Raw genomic sequence first — 22,405 nt, forward strand, 5'->3', positions numbered from 1 at the left:
TTTCGGTTCAGTTTCGGTTCGGTAGAACCAAACCGGTTCAAATTTCGGTTTGGTTCGGTTTGGGGGTCAAACCGAACCGTTGCCACCTCTCTAGTACTCACCCTTTGTTTTAAAATTTATTTAATAAATCAATAAACAAAGGTTTGAAAATAGGTAAAAAAATATCATTTAATGTTTGAAAAATGATGGGGTAGCTTTCAAACAAGAGCATAGCCATTTTTGTCCTTTTATGCAACATCAAATTGGCAGCTTGCATTTGATTTCTTTTCCTTATAAAATTAAAATAGAAAAAGGAAATAATGTAATTAAAGGGTAAAACTAGTTATTGATACCCATTAGTCATGTTGGCTAAGCATAATGTGTCAATCAAGTTGTTATTAATCTTTTTTTTTTTTCATTTTGACAATATAAATAGATTTTAGATTTATTAATTTAATATTGAAACATATTTGTAAAAAGAACTCCCTATTGCTATCATTTTCATTGGCATGTTTGGCAACCATGAAAAATAATTATCTGGAATCCATGTTAACCTAGCGTGAGAGAAGGGCACAGAAGGGGGAAGAGAGATCAGAAGTGATGAGCGAGAAGAGCATAGGGGAAAATTCTCTGTTTTGAATAGGGATTTATTTCCCCCATTTTCCAGCCTCATCTCATGCTCTCCTCACCACCGTATCAAATATCTCTCACTCGCCCTCTATGCTGCTCCTGTTCGCAACGGATTTGATCTTCTTAGAGGGAAGATTAACGTCTTGATCCACTTCGAGGGAATGATCAATCCTCTTTGTGCATAGAGAGACTTTCTTGAACAAGTTTCTTCATTCCTTTCTATTAAGGTAATATGTGCTTATCTAAAAGCACTTAATGATAAGCATAGAAATAATAAATCCTAATTTAAACTAGTACCCTAATCTATCCTAACTACTAAATATATTACATCTTATTCTCTAAAATACCAAATTAATAATTTATCCCACCACAAGTGGGTCCCATTTAGGCACATATACATAGACAAGAGGATTCCATGAAATCTTTTTTCATGGTTTCCAAACGGGCCATAGGATTGAAGGAATTTTTTGAAAAATTCTAAAGGAAAAATATTTCTAAAATTTCCTACTTTTTTACACACAAAAAAGATAACTCGAACCGACCCTATTCAAATTTTACTGGGAGGGATCTTCAATTTACGATAATATCTCTCTAAATTAATCATAATCATAACCTTTCCCCCTTAATTGTGAAAAGAGATTTTTTTCCAAGAAAAAAAATTGCAACGGAGATGTTTTTCTAGCAAATCCAAACAGGGCCTCAGTGAATATCATTGTGAAAGTTACACACGTTATGCTGACATATGGCTTGACATCATTGTTTCACTCAGCCTATAAAAAGTGTTTAATAAAAATCCAAAGTGATATTAGCAGAACAGAACAAGAATGCGGATTCCCATCTTTACAGTTGTTGGCCCAAGCAAAATGAGTTTTTGCTTGAGCAATGCATTGTACAATTCTTCTTTCTTAAGACCATGGTAAATGAGCATATGACATTGTATTTTCTCTTTAAGGTAATGACCTTTTACTTTATTAGAGTAAAAAGACAAATAAAAAATAAAAAATCAATAGAAGCACCTGATTCTACAATTGCATGTTATTTTGGTTGTTTCTCCAACGCATTGGACATTAGGGTTTTTATAGGAGAGAAAGGGAGATGTCTTTTCCAAATTTGCCTTTCAAACAACTTTTATGGAGAGTGGTAGGGCACACCTTCAATTCCCTTTCCTAAATTTCCATTAAATAAATAGCATTACCACTAAATTTATCAAAGTTAGGATGCTGAGAATATGCTGTTTTCTCTATTTATTTAATGCACAATAGCAAATTCTGTTGCCACTAGTTTGGTTTTTGACATGAGAAGCTTCAATTATGTTGCTAAAAAATGGTCTAATGAATTCTGTTGCCACTAGTTTACTTGTAGCACTTGGAAAAGTGTGCATGTCATCGTTCAAGTGTGATTCAGTATCCCTCAATTAGTAAACGGCAAGATTGCATGATAACAAATACAAAATGAGCTCCAAGGCCCGCCCCCATTGGTGGATTTTTGAAAAGTGAAGCGGCCTAAAAAAGTGGAAATGCGCCTGAAAAGTGGGAAACGTGTTGACTTTGCAAAAATCAACCAATAGGGGCGCCCTTCATTCTATCATTCCTCCGATAATTGTTTTCCTAAGCAAAATCAATAATAATTCAATTTTTTTCTCATATGTAATTGTTTATTTATTTTGGAGTGCCTAAGCAAATTCACAAGGTATTTTGTAGCTATTAAAATAAAAAACAATTGCATTGAAGGAAATAAGCTCACTCCGCTGTTTTATTAATGGCACTCACAGAAGGCATTTCACGGATGGTCTGTTGCATGAGAGAGCAGCCACCTAATGTATAAAGACAAAATCTGTTGAAAAGTGAGCGTATGGCTGCTCTCTCATGCAACAGACCATCCACGAAATGCCTTCTGCGATGGTCCCTGGCAAGTCCTTGTCTTATCTATAGGAGAATCCCTTTTAAGTAAATAAATAAAACAAATGAAAATGAGAGTGCTGAGAGCTCCCTCTTTTTTATTCACAAAAATAATAAGGCGAGGTCCAAAGGAAGAGCATCAAATCCCTCAAAAACATGGAAATAAACATCAAATGGAAGGAAATATGGCCATTTTCTAGCGCCTAGTGGTAGTATTATTGTTGTCTCCCATGCCTAGAGTGTTCTTCACGGCATCAGCAGCTCCTTGTGCCATGTTCGTCACTTGCTCACCAGTCTACAACAAATAAAATATTAAATTAATTATTACCTTATATATGGATGTCTAAAATAGCTTACATGCAACATGCCTTGAGTGTTTTGTAAATGATGTGATATAGTTCAAAACAGCCACCTCATGATAGAAAACAAACAATCTAATTACAGTGAAATAATCATTAATAGATTTATGTAAGGCCGCGCCTAGATGCCCACAAGATTTACATTTGGATTTCTCACATTTGCGGTTGAGATTTGGAACTCGATCATATCCTTAGATTTCCAAATCAGCTACAACAGTGAAAAGAAATTCGATTTTCAAATCTGTTCTCCAAGACATTATTTGAAAATCAATATTTGTGGCAATTACCTTACCCTTGCTGCTCCTAGACCTTGTTGCTGCAGCAGCGAGACATCCTCTCTCTCTCTCTCTCTCTCTCTCTCTCTCTCATACAACATGAGTATGAGGATAATTGATGTATTTTGTATCCAAAACTCAAACCCAAATCCAAATACAAATACAGAAGCATGAGGTATCCAAACGTGGCCTAAATGTAATTGTCTTTTGGATATATAAGGAATACCTGTTGAATGAAGCCGGAGGCTTGCTCCTTGCCCTCGTGGCAAGACTCTTGAGTTGACTGGGCAGCTTGGCCTGCCTTGTCTTTCACTGACTGAGCAGTTTCAGATCCTTTGTCTGCCATCTGATCTTTCTTCACCTAAAATCATAAATGAATAAAGAAAAACAGACTTAATTTTGTAACAAAATAATGTGGAAATCTTTATAGGACCCAAGTTCTAAACCAAACCCAATTTAGCTCCATCTTAAAATTTTCTCTTGTAACATATGTGCATGGAATCAAATAATAGGAAGAAGAAGAAGAAGAAGAGAAAAGGGAGGGAAGACTCGCCTCGGCATGGCCCATAGCTTGGCCAGCCTTGTATCGGATATCCTGAGAATTGGACATTGATATACTTGTTCCTTAATCAAATCAACAAATAACAAAGTAATTGGAGCAGAGAATAAAACAATCTCTATCAAGCGCAAGTGATGAAGCCAAGTGCTCTTCTCTAAACGGAATTTATTGATTGTGGTGCCTTACCCGATCACAGACTCGTGTCTTCCATATAATGCTGAGATTTTGACAGGTGGGCACCTGATGATTAATTAGGAAGCCAAATCTTCCCTTTTGACCAGGAATAGCATGATGAATGCTTCAATAAATTGGTTATATGGGGGATGAGAGAGAGATGGTCAATTGTGAGTGATAAATGGCTAAAATGTCTCTTCTATGGTTGAATAGCTGCAGAGGTACATGGAGAAATTATTTATTTATTTTGGTCAGGTTTTTTATCTTCAAAGATTATGCTTGATTTCAATTTCAATAGTATCTGTATCAATTCTACACAAGAAAATTATGACACTGTTTTAGGCAGATGATACAGGCATAACAATGTTTTGTTAATAGGCACGAACTCAACTTGCCGTATATGCTTTTAGCCAATGGTCACCTTTTGAGAATTATAACAGCAGCTTAATCATTTCCCTTTCACATATTATGCAGTGTTTCTGAGTTCAAGTTGATAACATTGAAATGTATCAGCAAATATGTACATGTCTAAATATATTGGTTTGTAGCACTTGGAAAAGGGTGCATGTCATCGTTCAAGTGTGATTCAGTATCCCTCAATTAGTAAACGGCAAGATTGCATGATAACAAATACAAAATGAGCTCGATGCTTGAATCCGCGCTACCAAGCAACCAATAGAATTCATATACAAAATGAAGTGAGGCAACCAATTCATTTTGACCGTATTTGATGTCAACTGCAAAATCAGCTCCAAGGCCGCCCCCATTGGTGGATTTTTGCAAAGTGAAGCGGCCTAAAAAAGTGGAAATGCGCCTAAAAAGTGGGAAACGTGTTGACTTTGCAAAAATCAACCAATAGGGGCGCCCTTCATTCTATCATTCTTCCAATAATTGTTTTCCTTAGCAAAATCAATAATAATTCAATTTATTTCTCATATGTAATTGTTTATTTATTTTGGACTGCCTAAGCAAATTCACAAGCTATTTTGTAGCTATTAAAATAAAAAACAATTGCATTGAAGGAAATAAGCTCACTCCGCTGTTTTATTAATGACACTCACAGAAGGCATTTCACGGATGGTCTGTTGCATGAGAGAGCAGCCATCTAATGTATAAAGACAAAATCTGTTGAAAAGTGAGCGTATGTGGCTGCTCTCTCATGCAACAGACCATCCACAAAATGCCTTCTGCGATGGTTCCTAGCAAGTCCTTGTCTTATCTATAGGAGAATCCCTTTTAAGTAAATAAAACAAATGAAAATGAGAGTGCTGAGAGCTCTCTCTTTTTTATTCACAAAAATAATAAGGCGAGGTCCGAAGGAAGAGCATCAAATCCTTCAAAAACATGGAAATAAACATCAAATGGAAGGAAATATGGCCATTTTCTAGCGCCTAGTGGTAGTATTATTGTTGTCTCCCATGCCTAGAGTGTTCTTCACGGCATCAGCAGCTCCTTGTGCCATGTTCGTCACTTGCTCACCAGTCTACAACAAATAAAATATTAAATTAATTATTACCTTATATATGGATGTCTAAAATAGCTTACATGCAACATGCCTTGAGTGTTTTGTAAATGATGTGATATAGTTCAAAACAGCCACCTCATGATAGAAAACAAACAATCTAATTAGAGTGAAATAATCATTACAAGATTTATGTAAGGCCGTGCCTAGATACCCACAAGATTTACATTTGGATTTCTCACATTTGCGGTTGAGATTTGGAACTCGATCATATCCTTAGATTTCCAAATCAGCTACAACAGTGAAAAGAATTCCGATTTTCAAATCTGTTCTCCAAGACATTATTTGAAAATCAATATTTGTGGCAATTACCTTACCCTTGCTGCTCCTAGACCTTGTTGCTGCAGCAGCGAGACATCCTCTCTCTCTCTCTCTCATACAACATGAGCATGAGGATAATTGATGTATTTTGTATCCAAAACTCAAACCCAAATCCAAATACAAATACAGAAGCATGAGGTATCCAAACGTGGCCTAAATGTAATTGTCTTTTGGATATAGAAGGAATACCTGTTGAATGAAGCCGGAGGCTTGCTCCTTGCCCTCGTGGCAAGACTCTTGAGTTGACTGGGCAGCTTGGCTTGCCTTGTCTTTCACTGTCTGAGCAGCTTCAGATGCCTTGTCTGCCATCTGATCTTTCTTCACCTAAAATCATAAATGAATAAAGAAAAACAGGCTTAATTTTGTAACAAATAATGTGGAAATCTTTATAGGACCCAAGTTCTAAACCAAACCCAATTTGGCTCCATCTTAAATTTTTCTCTTGTAACATATGTGCATGGAATCAAACAATAGGAAGAAGAAGAAGAAGAGAAATAAGAGAAAAGGGAGAAAAGACTCGCCTCGGCATGGCCCATAGCTTGGCCAGCCTTGTATCGGATATCCTGAGAATTGGACATTGATATACTTGTTCCTTAATCAAATCAACAAATAACAAAGTAATTGGAGCAGAGAATAAAACAATCTCTATCAAGCGCAAGTGATGAAGCCAAGTGCTCTTCTCTAAACGGAATTTATTGATTGTGGTGCCTTACCCGATCACAGACTCGTGTCTTCCATATAATGCTGAGATTTTGACAGGTGGGCACCTGATGATTAATTAGGAAGCCAAATCTTCCCTTTTGACAAGGAATAGCATGATGAATGCTTCAATAAATTGGTTATATGGGGGATGAGAGAGAGAGAGATGGTCAATTGTGAGTGATAAATGGCTAAAATGTCTCTTCTATGGTTGAATAGCTGCAGAGGTACATGGAGAAATTATTTATTTATTTTGGTCAGGTTTTTTATCTTCAAAGATTATGCTTGATTTCAATTTCAATAGTATCTGTATCAATTCTACACAAGAAAATTACGACACTGTTTTAGGCAGATGATACAGGCATAATAATGTTTTGTTAATAGGCACGAACTCAACTTGCCGTATATGCTTTTAGCCATTGGTTACCTTTTGAGAATTATAACAGCAACTTAAGCATATATATATGTACGAGTTTTTATATGATGCCCATCATCAAAGCGGTACCACCGTTGATATTTGATAGGCTGCTGGTGGATCAAATATCAAGGTGATACCTCTGACGTATCACCTTGCTTCACGGTCGGGCATCATATAATTTCTCATATATGTACATGGTGAGTTTGCCCATATTTTCAAAGCTTAAATAAATATGAATCAAGAATGATATTAGATGAAATGGAAACGAAGCCTGATCTAGACCCACCCTCAAAATGTCAGAATGACAAGAGCCCCTCAACTGTGTGGCCCACATTGTAAATAAGAATAAATCAAGGGCGATGATTTATTCGCACCCCTGTAGGATAATTGAAATTCCAAGGGTGGTCCCGATTACGGCAACTAATGAGGAGGTAAAAATTAGGTTCCTAATAAGTTTTAACTCTTTTGAAAACTCAAACCCAATGTTGAAGATTAAGAGATCAAAAATGAAAATTAAGCATACAAGTTAAATCTAAAGTGCAGTGCAAATGAAAAGCAAGAGACAAGAGAGATTGCACCCGAGATTTAAAGTGGTTCGGTCCTCCAAACGCGAGGCCTACTCCACTCCACCAACCAAACCCGTTGATGGCTTCACTATTCGATCATCTTAACTTCAGCGAAGATCAATGCCGATTACAATTTCGATCGCCTTTAACCTTGGTGGCAATCTTCACCACGGAGAGTGGGCTCCGCTTCTCCGAACACTCGCCCAATATAAGTTTCTTGAATAAGAAAGAAAGAACAAAAAATCCCTCACAAGGGTTTACAACTTTTGAAGATGATGTACAAATTGAGCCTATGATCCAAATCATAATCTTAGAGGATGAGAGGCATAAACAAGCTTTAATCACTCTTTGGATGTTCAAATGAAGTTTTTGAGTATTAGGATTGATGTTTAGGAAGTTTGGAATACCCATATATATTGGAAAACCCAATATAACCGTTTGAGGGGCATTGTCGTAAATCTGGCAAAGTTCCCAACGGTCAAATTTCTTCCTGTTATAGTGGTCTTGGAGTTCCGAGAAATTCTCGGAGTTCCGGGAATACAAACAGAAGTTGGAAAATTTCTACTGGACCAATTCTCGGAGCTCCGAGGAATCTCTCGGAGCTCCGAGAATTCTCTCGGAGTTCCGAGAAGCCTATCAGCAGCAGATTTTCAATTCTGTTTCTTGGGCTTCTAACTCTACACCAAGTTGGGATTGCTATGAGGGTTCCAAAGTGTTGGAACACCACAAGGACAATCACTTAATCATTTAGGGTGTGTGAGTTTACATTATTTATGCCTCTTAAAATCTAAAATTAAGATTGGATCTTATACAATCTAATATGACTTTGATCTTCAATTGAGCTTCAAGTCTTCATTCCAAGCCTTGGATCTCCAATGTCTTTGGCCTTCATAATGTGGTCCAATGAGAGCTTCTTGGCCTCAATCCAAGCAATCTTGTCTTTAAGCAATTATGATCTACAACTTAGACAATTAAACACATTAGTGATCTTAAATCACTTGTGTATTGGAATCATCAAAATAAGATGGGAATTGCAAAGGTGGGAACCATTGGGCTTACAATAATTCGCATCCCTTTCTAACGTGAATTGACGTCAAAAAACATTAAAGGCTACCCGCAATTCACTTTAAGACTTGAAAGGGATGCAACTTGATCCACTTTCGGCTCTTCCCTAGCTCAATTGCAAATTACTCTCCAACCATACCATTGATCATATGCAAGACAAATGCAAAGCTAGAGAGGGTTCTCACCCAAGATATTGTGATTGCAATCATCTTATTGAATAGGAACAGAGGTTTCTTTGATACTCTTTTGAAAACGCGTGTGTTTCTCACTTTCCATAGGACCCATAAAGTAGTAGGAAATGTTACCTTCAATAGGATCTTTCCTTTTCCCTTCCACGGAGTCCATTCCCAATTTTCTAGCAATTCCGGGAAGACCCACGCTACACCAAATCTTGATAACAGTCTACTCCACAGCTCTCTTGCTACCTTGCAATGTAACAATAAGTGATACACTGTTCCCTCCGCTTGTAAGCATAGAGCACAATGATTGATGATTAGCATCTTTCGCTTCCTCAAAAAGTCGACTGTCTGTATCCTTTCTAAAATTTCCGCCCATGCAAATACACAAACCCTTGGGGGAGCTTGGATGCTCCAAATCTTGGCTACGTTAGAGGATACAGATCATGGGACTAAATGGTGAAAGAATGATTTTAGCAAGAAATCCCCCCCCCCCCCCGGCGGGCACATCCCCCCGAGTTCCAAATCCAAATTCTTTTATCTTCCTCTGAGCGTTTAATGTAGCATTTTTCCAAAGTTGCCAGCAATCTATCAACTGACTCAAGCTCTCTGTCAAAAAAAATCCTTCTAAACATTGGAGTACAGGTCCATTCTCCCTGCGAATAAAGCAGTCATTGACCCAACACATTTCTAACAGTTTCTTAAAGTTACTCACTGTTCATGTTATAAGGGGACGAATGCGTACAGCAGAGGGAGGGGGGGGGATCCCTTTTTATTGATGTAAAATGTTAGGTCCCACGCCATCAAACTATGATGTGAAATGAGATGCCCCTCCAATACTATGTGCATGGGTGTGAAAAGTAATGGTCCCGTCTATCAAAATATGAGGTAAAATGGTGGGTGTCGTCCATGCCGGTCTATCAAAAAATGAGGTAAATTGGTGGGTGTCATCCATGCCGCTCGTGAGATGTTAAAAAAATCATGGACAATAATTCAAGGTTTACTCTTGTAGTTTTCCTTCAAAATATTGAAAATATTCAATTTTAGCAAATGATTTCCATGGGAAATGAATTTATAAAATGCTGAAAATTTAATTTCCTACGTAAAAAATTCCAACAAACTTTTCCATGGAAAACTTTTCAATCCCAACAACATTTTCCATGGAAAAAACTTTCCAATAATCTCTCTCTCTCTCTCTCACTCTCTCTCTCTCTCTCTCTCAGGTGTGATACTTTGAGACATTGCATGATTGCATTTGCAGTGTTTCGTTGCATGTAATATATTGGCCTCATTTTCTTCCCCCGGCCACCCCTCTAGTTTATTTATGGCTACTCTTTTAACACACCAGGGGGTGGCCAGGAGAGGAAAATTGGGCGAATATATCATTTCCCTCACATTATTCAGAGGTTAAAAAAAGGGCCCACGTACATTATTTATTGTAAATGAAAAGCTAATCCCATTTTCCTATGTGAAGTAGCTTTTGGATTAATATTATGAAGAAAAAGGGCCCACGTACATTAATATTTTCCCATTTTCTTGTTATTTTTTCCGGAATATTATTAAGAAACTGTATTCAAGGCCGAGGTTGTTCTCCCTCTAAACCCTACCGATTCTCCAATGAGTTCTTTTGGCTACAATCCATGGCGAATCGATGAATCCCCATAACAGAATGATTGAATAAATCTTAGGTATTGTCTTATCCGAGAATTTATATGATGGGTGGCCGTGAAAACACGTGAAGTCTAAAAAAAGTAGATCAGTTCAGATCGAAGGGTTAGGATCATCTTATGGAACTGATTTTTGGGGCACAACCTATTTACGTTGTACCCAAACAGATGAACGGTTTGGATCATAAAAAAAAGTGAGCCGTACCTACTTTTTTAGACTTCACATGTTTTCACGGCCACCCATCATATAAATTATCTGTCTTATCCATAGGTTCCTTTTGAGAAATGATATCCAGTCTCTCGCGCATTCAGCCCGCTTTTGTTTATCTTCCCGTGAAAATGCCCATTTGCAGGATAAGACCATTAGAAGAGGAAATAAAGGCACCATTTTTAAGAAAAGACAAACAACAGGTGGCGTAAATACTTGAAAAGCTTGCACTCACTACCAGGTGAAAGCGGCATTATGACATTTAAGTACAATCACATAACTACAAGTGTGAGCTGCTTTATAACATATAAAAGCTATATGATGCCCGACCATGAAAATGAAGGGCGGGAGAGCCCCGTTTTTTACTTTTCCTTGGTTAAAAAATCAAAGCATAAGGTTTTGTCTCCTTCCACCCTTTACATTTTCACGATCGGGCATCATATAATTTCTCTAAAAGCTTAAGGCTAATCACCAAGAATATTATATTCTCATGATACTTCTTCTAACCTCACGGGTTTTTTAATTTATTATTGACACCCTTGGCCAGTCCTTAAATTAATAACTGATAAACCAAATGGCTTGAATCAAGGGAGTTTTGGGAATGTTACAGCTAACCTAAGTGACGATTAGCAGTTCCATTAAATGAGCTGGTCAGGGTGTTCTAGAGAAAATTGAGAAATATGGCCATCAATTATTTTGATGACGCCCGAAAAGAGGCTACAACAATCCACAGTTGTATGGATGACCTTGAAAAAAAAAAAAAAAACAGAACCAAACAATGTCGTACGAGTGCAAGAGAATTGAACATGGAAAAACAAACACAACACCAAAAAGTTGTTTCCTGCTACACAGTATAACAAAAACTTGCTTGACTCACCAATTTTTTTTTATTTCGGTAGGAAAAGCTTGCACTCTCTATCAGTGATCGTCATCACCGTGGCCATCTGGAGGTCCCCCTTCACCAATCACTTCAAGCTGCAAAACAATTAGAGAAAGAAATCATCGGTACACATTTCCATTCCTCAACTGTGTCATAAGACTCAGTTGCATCAAATTAGACTTTTAGAGTGCAAAAAAATAGGAAAAATAAGAGTCCTAAATATATAAGGACTTCAGCACTCCCAATATCATTTTTCTCTGACTTGTAATATCTCATCTACCTTTTATTGATAATGTAAAACCCATGTACCTTCCTATTAATGGATTTGAAATTAAGTCCAAGCAACAAGCAACAGCTCAACCATCAACCCCAAATGAAATTTTTCATGATAAAGAAGAAGGCACATTTACAATTCAAAAAAAAAAAAAGGAAAAAAAAGGCACATTTGCCAGTGAAGATACTTATATGACACGAGAAAATCATCACTAAAGTACTATGTACATATTTCTTTATTGCTATTGTTTAAGAAAATCGAAGGCACAAAATGGCCATATACACAATGCCCTCAACTATGTGTCGATGCCTCGCCCATGGTTTAAATCTTGACAAGTTGACTTGAAAGTCAATCCAGTCAGATCGATCAATCACAACTTCACAACTCAAGTCAACTGGACATGAAACACGATTACTTCAGTTTCTCTAAAACTTGAATGAGTCATTAAATCAAGTTATAATTAAGAATTATTTTTCATAATTTTTCTTTTTTAGATTTTTAACCTGATTTTAAATTTTTAACTAAAGGGAAACGGAAAAAAATAATAACAAAAAAGAAAGGTCACCAACATAGTTACAACATTTGGATATGGGAAAATATCCTGCAAGGAAAACAAATTATGGAAAATTCAGGAAGTATCCAGAAAAAAATTAAAAGACAAAGAAATACATTTAACTAATTTTTTCATTAACTTTTAAGCTTTAATAGTTTATTTCCATGAATAGGAATTGCATTAAACACCAAGTTCATGGAGGATAGGTAGTAAAAGATAAATAACACTTACTAACATCTCGAACTATGGGAGCGCTAGAAGGAGGTGTGTTTCAGTGTAGAAAGGCGTTCATTGATTGTTCAAGAATGGGAGCCTCCAGCAATTGGGTTGCTTAAGCTAAACTTTGATGGCTCTAGTATGGGGAACCCCGGTCCATCAGGGAGGTGTTCTTTGTGATGATATGGGGGCGGTTTATCTAGGCCTTTGCGGGACCAATTGGAGTTGCGGATGCTTCGGAGGTGAAAGCTCGGGCGGCTCATCAAGGCATAATGGTGTTGTCACATTCTCACAGGAGTTGCTTGATAAAGTAGTGATCGAGGGGGATTCCCTTAGGGGCCCTTTGGATATGCATATTTTAGAATCCTGGCTTTAGTTTGAAAAACAGTGTAAAAGAGGGTCATGATCAAGCTGCTGGCATGCTGTCCTGGCAGCATTTCTTGGATTTTAAGTAAGAAAACCAGGTTGTAGAAATTTTTCCCGCATCCTGCGATTTCTAAAACCTGGAAACATGGGATGATCACCAGCTCTCTTGCTGTCAGAAAGAAGGGGTAGAAATCAGAAAACGACGGCTGCTCTCTTTCTTCTCTTGTCTCCCAACTACAATTTTGAGGAAATCCAGGATTGTAAAATACGCGTATCCAAACGGCCCCTTAATGTTATCCGTTGGTTAAAGAGAACATCATCACATCCATAGAGATTTTATAGATTCTTTGATGAGATCTCTGGCCGAGTTGGATTTTTTTCACTTGCATTTCGGCATATCGCAGATAGGCTTGCTCGGGAAGGGGTCCCCAAGGATGTTCTTGCCCTTCTTGATGCGCTTGGAGATTTGTCCAGTTCTTTGACGAGATTCAAGATCCGGTGGAAGGGTCATCAATCATATTTAAACATATCAGAAGGTCCGCTAACAACGTGGCGGACAGACTTGCCAGGGATGGTGTGGGGAAGCAGGGATTGGAGATGTTTAATAACTACTGGAGTGGACTTCTGATAATTTAACTGCTGAAAAAATTTATTGAATTTGGAAAGATTCATGAAACTGATGATTCACTTCTTTCTTTCTTTTTTTGAAAGGCTGAAAAATTTTAATAATCAAAGGAGACCAAAATGGTCAAATACAAAGCAGAGAAAAAATGAAAAAAATGAAAAAAAAAAATCCCATTATAACATCAAATAGGTGGGAACATCACCATGATAACAAAAAAACAAAAATCACCAAAAGACTCGAGGAAAGAAATGATATAGTTCTAGCCCGTCCTTCAACACTCAGTCGACCAACCGGTCGACAACACCATTGGCATCCCTCTTGACATGCTGAAAATCTAAGGAAGCATCCCAGCTTAGGTCCTTTTTCTTTTCTTTTTTTTCTTTTTGAATGGTAGCATCTTGGCTAAGGTCTTGAATTTCATCAAATAGCGGGGCGAATCTCCAAGGGAAAGGATGCGTTCACTTGAGCAAACGAATTACATTCAAGGCATCCCCTTCCACCGCTACATTTGATAAAGACTCTAGATCCATTAGTTTGAATACCTGATGCACTGCTCTCACATCCGCGTCATTTGAGTCGGAAATTCCTATGGACCTCAAGAACCCCCACCTTATCTATCCCTCCTCATCAAGAAGAACACTCCTTGTTTGAGTTGGGCCTGGATTACCCACACTAGAGCCATCAAAGTTAATTGCCCACGAATAGGTGGCTTCCACACCTGCAGTGGCAAACTCCTGGAAACTGAACTTAAGCAAACCTCTCTCCACCCATTCCCATAGATCAAAAGCAGATACAAACCTGAAACAAGGGATAGTCTTCATCCAAGATTAAGGGTGTCAATTTTGGCTCGGGCTCGGAAGCTCGCTCGGAAGCTCGCTCGAGCTCGGCTCGAAAAAAGCTCGGCTCGAATCCTTAACGAGCCGAGCCCGAGTTAGGCCAGGCTCGGCTCGTTAAGGCTCGTCATGTCAACATCATCTGCAAAAACGTACTGAGGGTGCGTATCAAACGGTTGTGAAAAATCGGAAATTAATTTTTTCCCGTAATTGTCATAACTTTTAACCTTTTTTGGTATTTTTTTCTTAATTATCATAATTACTACCTTTTCTTGGTAATTTTTCATTTTAAACTTTATAAATTCAGCTATTTTACTTTTTGTTTGTAATGATTACTTTTTTTCTCTTATTTGCTTTTGCTAGCAACCTTTGCCATGTGCGAAACTTTATAACCCAAGCTCGATAAACCCAAGCTCGATAAAGCTCGCGAGCCTAGCCGAGCCTGACCGAGCCGAGCCGAGCCCGAGCCTGGTTCGAGCCCGAGCCGAACCTTTGAGCTTAACGAGCCAAGCCTTTGAGCTTAACGAGCCGAGCCGAGCCTAGCCAAGCTCGGCTCGGCTCGTTTACACCCCTATCCAAGATATAGTGAGGTCTATAGCTTAGGAGGACAAATGCAGGGCTTTTCGCAAAACCTTTGAACACACGGGCATTGGGCTCTTTCCAAATAAGCCACAAAGTAGCTAGCATGGAGACGTTCCAAAGGCTTTTGCCTTTCCTTTTCCAAGGGTTCGGAGACCAACCTTCAAGAAGATCTATTAGCTTCTTAGGGAATACCCCGGACATTCCAAACCTTCCAAACAACTTACCCCATACCTCCCCCTTGCCAATTTGCAATGTACGAAGATATGGTCAACAGATTCCCCCGCCTTAATACACAGAGGCACAGAGCACAATGGTCAATAACTAACATATGCCGATTCAGCAAAAGATCCACAGTCTGAATCCTGTTGAGAAGGGCAGACCATCCGAACACCCCAACCCTGGGAGGAGCCTAGATTTTCCCCACTCTGGCTACTCTAGAAGTGTCATAGGGCAGACCATAGTTGCAAGAAACGTTGGTGCAAAGTGGGAAACGCGTTTCCGAAATGGAAACGATACGGGCTGAAAAAAATAGTGAAACGGATAGGAAACTCCAGGGAAACGTGCCGGAAACTACTGGGAAAAGGAGGTAAAACGTATGGGAGAGAGAGAGAGAGGTCATCTCTCCCTTCTTCTTTCTTCAGTTCTCGGCAGCCATGAGAGAGAGAGAGAGAGAGAGATGGCAGGATTAGGGTTTTGTTGAAAAAAAAGTAAGTGATATATTCACCTCTTTTTTTTACATGGAACAGCCCCCTTTAGTGTATTTATGACTCCTCTTTTACACTAGATGGGGCTGTCCCCAATAAACAAAAGGGGCTGTACAATATTTGCACAGCTGTCTTTTCTTCTTTAATAGGCTCGTGAGTTGTGAGTTGTGACTTGTGAGAGCTTTTTTGGGAAATATAACCTTTTGACAGTTCTTTAGATACTAAAATTATTCGATCGTTTTTTTTACTTGAAACAGTCCCGTTTAGTGTATTTATGGCTTCTCTTTTACACTGGATGGGGCTGTCACTAGTAAGGAAAAGGGCCTATACATCACAACCATATTTTAATATTTGCACAACTGTCTTTTCTTCTTTAATCGGCTTGTGAGAGCTTTTCTTTTTTTGGGAAATGTAATCACCTTTTGACAGTTCTTTAAATACTAAAAAGACAAGGTGGTTTGAGCAAATATTAAAATATTGGGGACAGCCCCCTCTAGTGTAAAAGAGGGTCATAAATACACTAAAGGGGGCTGTTCCAAGTAAGAAAATGGGGTGAATATATACTTACTAGCATAAAGTATTCGCCCCATTTGTTAAATGGGACAACCCCATCTAGTGTAAAAGAGGAGCCATAAACACTCTAAAGTGGGCTGTTCCGAGTAAAAAATCTGGTCAATATATTACTTTCCTATATAAGGGGCAAATACTTTATGCAGGTAAAGTGATATATTCACCTCATTTTTTTTACTTGGAACAGCCCCCTTTTAGTGCATTTATGGCTCCTTGTTTACACTAGATAGGGCTGTCCCCAAAAACAAAAGGGTCAAATCATTTCCCTTTATATATCACACTATATTGATAAAAAGAGGGTGAAAGTTTTCAAGAAAACGCGTTTCACGTTTCTCCTTTGATTTTTTTCAGGCGTTTCACGTTCCATTTCACGCTTCCGTTTCCCGACCTGGCAACTATGGGGCAGACACCAGATGATTAAAGAAAGACTTAACAGAAAACTCCCCGGAAGAATTTCATATCCAAACCCTTTTGTCTTCATCATCTACCTTAATGTAATAACTTCTAACAACTCCAAAAGCCTGACTAGAGAGGGGAGCTCTCTATCAAAGAAAGACCTTCTAAAGCATGACAACCAGACCACCTTGCCGCCTCTTCTCTCAAAACACTTATTTACTAAGGCCTCGTTGTCTCCTGCCACTAAGAACAAATCAGGGGAAGAGGATCTTCAAAGGAAGTTGGTTGCACCACTTATCCACCCAGAATCTGATTCGGTCCCCTTGGTACACTCTGAATCGAATTCATTCCTAAAATTTGTGTAAAAGTTTCATTATGTCCCTCCAAACTGTCACCCCTGGCTATCTTAAGCTATCATTCGCCTCCCAATGACCCAACAAGGCGCCATACTTGCTTTTGATAACTCCCCAAATCTCCACAGCCATTTACCCCTTAATGCTTGGTTAACTGCCATTAGTTTTCTTGTCCCTAAGCCCCGTGCCTTGGTTGGTTTGAACACCTCTTCCCAGCTTACCAAAGACATTTTCCTTTTTTCATCAGATCCCCCCCGCCCCCAAAGGAATCTCCTATGAATCTGTTCTAGCCTCAAGATAACATTCATAAGACAATGGAAAAGAGATAAGCGGTAAATTGGGATGTTAGCAAGCACATCCTTAATTAATGTGATTGTTCCACCTTAGAAACTAAGTTACGCTTCAACATATCCAATCTCCTGTCTACCCTTTCAACCCATGCAGTCTTATTCGGTCTCCCAACCCTCAACGGAAGGCCTAAATAGGTAGAGAGCAAGTGGTCCACTTTACACCCCAAGAGCTCTGCTAGGCCCATAACTATCTCTTGATTGATTTTTAAGCCAAACACTCTAGATTTATGCAAATTGGATTTTGGCCCGATATCAACTGATGATTCACTTATTTTTTTATTTTTTTCATTTTTGCTGGTTCAACCATCCTCCATATATTAGCTGAAGAGTATGGTAGGATCCAAGCAATTCCTCACTTATTTAATTTTTTTTTTTTTTTTTCGCTTTTGCTGTTTCACCTATCCACCATATATTAGCTTAAGAGTATGATAGGATCCAAGCAATTCCACTTACCTCAAAATATTGAGAACAGACAGGGCATTCATGTGGCTTGCCTTTCTCCAGCCAGAACCACACAACATCATGCTCATCCTCTGCTAACAAACCAATTCAGAGTTAGATGACTGATCAATAGGTTAAAAAAATTCAATGAATGACAACCAAAATCAAGACAAGAGTTAACATACCGCCTTCACCACCAGGGCATCCAACTATTCTTTTGTCGTAGTGGGATTGCACAATAGCAGGTGCTTCCTGCGAATAGAGAGGACATGAAAAAAGTTACAGGTACAGTTCAACAACCAAGGTTCATCCAGCATGCTTATCCCTTCCCATACATGTCAACAAATTCCCTGTTACCACCCAACAAATAGCATGATAGAATCATGAGTTATAAATAATAGAGATGTTACTTGAATGGGCATTGTGAGTCATTGCAAAGGATGACTCATAATTTAATAAATATAATTGGATTTTATTAATTTAGTATTCCAAGCTCGTGACCTAAGGACTGGGATTGTTTGGTTGCGTACGACAACAATCAATTTGCATAGGAGTCGAATTCAGATAGGGGACAACACAGACAACACAATTTATAAAGGTTCCACTCAAATCACATATTCTATGATTAGGTCAGCAATGCCAAAAACAGTAGTCGCTCTTCCATGTTCCCCCAAGATAAGCATGCTCGAAGTCATCTGGTGTTGCTCTAGCCGTTCAAAATCAAAAGAAAGTGACAATACATCATCAACTTGTTATGGAACCATGGATTTTCATTATCCCATCAACCATTCACAGTTCACCTATCAAATAGTGAACACATCCATTGCATACAAGGTGTATATAGCTATATGCATGTCTAGGCCCTAGGGTAGCATGGGTACTATAGGCATGGCTATTGGCTAGATATATTTAAGTGGTCTATGTTATACTCCGTACTGGGTACAGTTAAAAATAGATAAAGTAGGTCATATGGGAATTATGGTTCCTAAAACAATAATTGATGTATGCAAGAGCCCATTGCAACACTAAATCAGCCAATCCTTAAAACTGGGAGTGTTCTCAAATCCAAAAATGTTATCAGACTAGATGCAGTTTTTGCCCTCAATAAGATGCAGTTATAAAGTGGAATTTGCCCCCAATTCATCATTCAGTGAACCTCAGCCAAGGTACAACGCAAAACAGCTTCTTTTCCCAACAAAGCTGTCGAGAGATTGAATCATCCAGAGATGAATCGACTGAGAAGCTGAAAAAATTAATTATTTCATCTTCTACTCTAGAGGCAGGCAAGATAAAATATTTTATTAGTCAGATCTGTGAAAGGATAAGTTCCTACTCACTTTCTTTACATTTCAAGTGCCTCTATTTAGTATTTTTATTCAATTTAAGATGACATTGACATTGCAACGTGCCCATCCAAAGTATCCAAGTTGGAAACTGTCATATCTCTTAATATAAAAAAATAAGGATAAGGTTTCTTGTGCATTTCCCATGTATATAGACAAAAAAAACCTTACCAGCAACTGGAACAAATGAGACGGGATGTCCAAAAGTCATAGTCAAGAAAAAAATTTGGCGAACATGAAACATTACCAAAGGAAGATAGATGATAGAAACTAATAATATTCAATATGATCCTGATGGTGATGGTGACAGTGACAGGTAAAAGGAAGAAATCCAAATTTTGGCAGCGTTGGTAGTAAGTAGTAACTAGAAACCTTGAATTGCTCTTGGTGGTAAACGACCTCATCAAAATGTTCCTATCACCTATTAGTCCCTTTGTGATCCCTAACTGAAAAGTAGTGACAAAGGCAAGTGAAGGTTCAAACCACCCTTTAAAATAGCTACAAAAAGGAAGGTCACAAAAGATGGTTCGGTTCTAGTGACAGGATTGTTGTTAACACGAATCGTTTGGAGATCTTCAACTTGATGATTGAAGCTAATTTGGACCAGAGATGAAAGCACAAGTTATCATGAGCTACATGTACATCAAATACAGCCGAACATTTCAGATGGATGGATGGACGAATATGCAAGGAACGAAACTAAATTATTATTGTTTTATTTTATTTTTGGAAAATTTTCCAACAGGGACCATGTTGTTGTGGCATCTTGATGCATCACATTAGGTAAAGACAGGTGAAGCTTTTGGAAATACTCGCAGATTGCAAAGGCAACTGCACTGTAAGCGGGGACAAGCAATCAAACCAATTATGTACTAGCCTACATAGCCTAGGCAACTATTGATGTCGTGTCCATCTATATTGGATCTATGTGCCGCCCATTGCACAGATCTCAAGTTAGAAGATACTAGGAAGATTCCCATATTAAAAGGGCCAACTGAAAAAAGCTAATGCACTAATGCATTCATTTACAGCAATATCCACGTTCATCAAATGATGAAGTACACATAAATGAGGGAACTTAAAAGGCCATTCATAGAAGGTTTACTACTTCTTTCTTACATTGCAAAGTGCAAAAAGAAGAAATTAAGGGGAATGTTCACTATGCATGAACAATTTTTAAGTAAATGATTAAAGCATGAGAGGGAAAAAAAACAAAATGCCAAATTTTTGAAGTACTTTGTTTTGGAATGGTGTTAACACTTTAAACATAAAGAAATCCACACCTCACCTAGACCTCTCCAATACCTTTACAACATTGGCCATCACAAGTTTGCAGGCAACACAAGTGCGTGTAGTGGAAGTGATAGCAAGTAGAAATAATATCTATTTTATGAGCCAAACCGTCTAGGAATCTTGAGATTCTAAAACAAGAGCAGCATTCTAGGTAACTACATTAGACAGGAGCAGCATTTTAAGTAACTATATTATATTCTAATATCACTATGAGTCTGACAAATCAATTTTGGTATTTCACAAGTTAAACCAATGTTTCAAAATATGGATGCTTCGATTAAACCAGGGCAATTCGATGATGACACGGAGAGTTTTGAAACTATTGGATGCATACGCTTCGATTAAAAATAAGGTTGTGTTGTTCTCCACAAGCATAAATCAAATTCAACAACAACAAAGTGAACGGATATAGCCGTAATAAAAAAATGTAAACCGATTTCATGATTGTCCTTCATGCACACCCTCTTTCTTAAGGACATTGGATGGAACTCTAAATACAGTATCAGAACATAGAGTACTTTAGAGTGCATCCAATTTATATTAAACACAGTAGCACCAAAAGCAGAACGGCATAGATAGACAAGCCATGAAAAACAAAAATCTGAAATGAGTGTGTTCAAGAGTAGACGCTATCTAATGAGTAGTAGAATAGATCATTCATAGAATGACACTTGGAAAGTATACCATAATGAACAAAGAAAATTTACAATAAATCAATTTATATTTTAAAGCAGTTCCATTTGGACTTTCGATATGCAACACTCTGCAACCATTATGCATAATAATCAAGAACCAAATAGTGTCTGTATTATTTCATTCTTTCAAATAAACCCTAAATCAGTGAAGAGAATTACAGGCTTTAACACCACTTCCATAGTGAATTTTTGCCTATAGTGATCCAAAATGTACCAAGAATGAATTAGAACTTTTTGCAGTTTCATTCTTAAAAATAAAAACCCAAATCAGAACTCAGTCTAGGGCTTGATATTGCTAAAATAGTCTGGAATCCATACTTACTTTGGTACCAAATGGACCGACGGGAGCATCCATATCGAACCTCTTTCTTCCCTGCAATCCGATTGAAAACATAACCATAATCATCTCATCAAGTATACAACATTTATCATTTTGTTTAATCAAAAACCTTAGAGATACTCACACACCTCCAGCTCAGCCTCAATCTCCTCTCGTTCGTGTCCGGTCGCGATCGGCATTACATCTTCAACTCTCTTCTTCCCCTTGGACATAATATTCTCTGCAACAAATTCGAATAAAATCAAACAAAAAAAAAATCTCATAGGCAAAAGGAAGACTAGGGTTCTAGTGAGAAAGATTAGATTACCTTCATCAGATGAAAAGAGAGGAGGGGTTTTCTTGAACGGCGCGGGAGATGAGGAGTGAAGGTAGGAAGATGCGGAGGGGATGAATCGGTTCTTGAGAGATTCTCCACCGTCGGATCTGCCGAGCTTCATAGAAGAAATCGATCGCCATTGGGCTAGGGTTTGGAGCTGAGCAGAAACCCTTCTCCACATCTCTCTCTCTCTCTCTCTCTCTCTCTTCAGAAAATTCTCAGGTACCTCCTCTAACCCTCAAAATCCTTTTTCTCTTGAAATCTCTTGTTCCCAATTTCCAGCAAAATGCAGAAAAAGCTTTCTACTAAAAAAACCTTTCTGCTCTACTGATATTTATATTAACTAGCACGTGACAATTCGATCATCTCCATCTGGACCGTCCAAGAGGTGGGACCCCGTTCTAGATACTATAACAACACAATTATTGTGGTAGCCCCCATCTTACATCTCCTCATAATTTAGCCTTGAGTGCTGCTAGCAAAACAGGATCCCTTTTGTTATCACCATGAAACACAATTAATACAGTTTAAATCACCAAATCAACGCTCATTTCCACTGTTGTCTTTATTTTCTACACGGGATTTCGTATTCTACTAAAACATATGCAACACGCCGACACATTGCAAATGAGTGAGGCATTTGAATCCAGACACCTAGGGTTGGAGGACTATGTGGAATAAGTTTTACACGGTTCTGCATTTTTAGGGTATTGAATTTGGCATGGAAATCAATAAATCTCTCTCTCTCTCTCTCTCCAA

At 38.2% G+C, this 22,405-nt stretch overlaps 1 protein-coding gene and 2 long non-coding RNA genes across 3 annotated transcripts; all 3 read right to left on the reverse strand.

The window, feature by feature from the left end:
* Positions 1-2,564: 2,564 nt before the first annotated feature.
* Positions 2,565-3,860, reverse strand: LOC143846300 (uncharacterized). The gene is made up of 3 exons (XR_013234739.1): positions 3,695-3,860; positions 3,368-3,502; positions 2,565-2,802 (listed from the first exon to the last, which is right to left on the reverse strand). It is a non-coding gene; the product is annotated as an uncharacterized LOC143846300 (long non-coding RNA).
* A 1,266-nt stretch (positions 3,861-5,126) lies between these two features.
* Positions 5,127-6,416, reverse strand: LOC143846301 (uncharacterized). The gene is made up of 3 exons (XR_013234740.1): positions 6,239-6,416; positions 5,907-6,041; positions 5,127-5,357 (listed from the first exon to the last, which is right to left on the reverse strand). It is a non-coding gene; the product is annotated as an uncharacterized LOC143846301 (long non-coding RNA).
* A 4,771-nt stretch (positions 6,417-11,187) lies between these two features.
* Positions 11,188-21,954, reverse strand: LOC143846922 (cytochrome c oxidase subunit 5b-1, mitochondrial-like). Its single transcript, XM_077355536.1, has 6 exons — positions 21,638-21,954; positions 21,459-21,550; positions 21,313-21,363; positions 17,845-17,911; positions 17,672-17,751; positions 11,188-11,491 (listed from the first exon to the last, which is right to left on the reverse strand). The coding sequence occupies exons 1-6, from the start codon at positions 21,825-21,827 to the stop codon at positions 11,435-11,437; spliced, it is 537 nt and encodes a 178-aa protein (XP_077211651.1). The 5' UTR covers positions 21,828-21,954; the 3' UTR covers positions 11,188-11,434.
* Positions 21,955-22,405: the final 451 nt, after the last annotated feature.

Source organism: Tasmannia lanceolata, unplaced genomic scaffold (genome assembly GCF_043159265.1).
Source record: "Tasmannia lanceolata isolate RefF3 unplaced genomic scaffold, GAP_Taslan_0.1 ptg000015l, whole genome shotgun sequence".
NCBI lineage: Eukaryota > Viridiplantae > Streptophyta > Magnoliopsida > Canellales > Winteraceae > Tasmannia > Tasmannia lanceolata.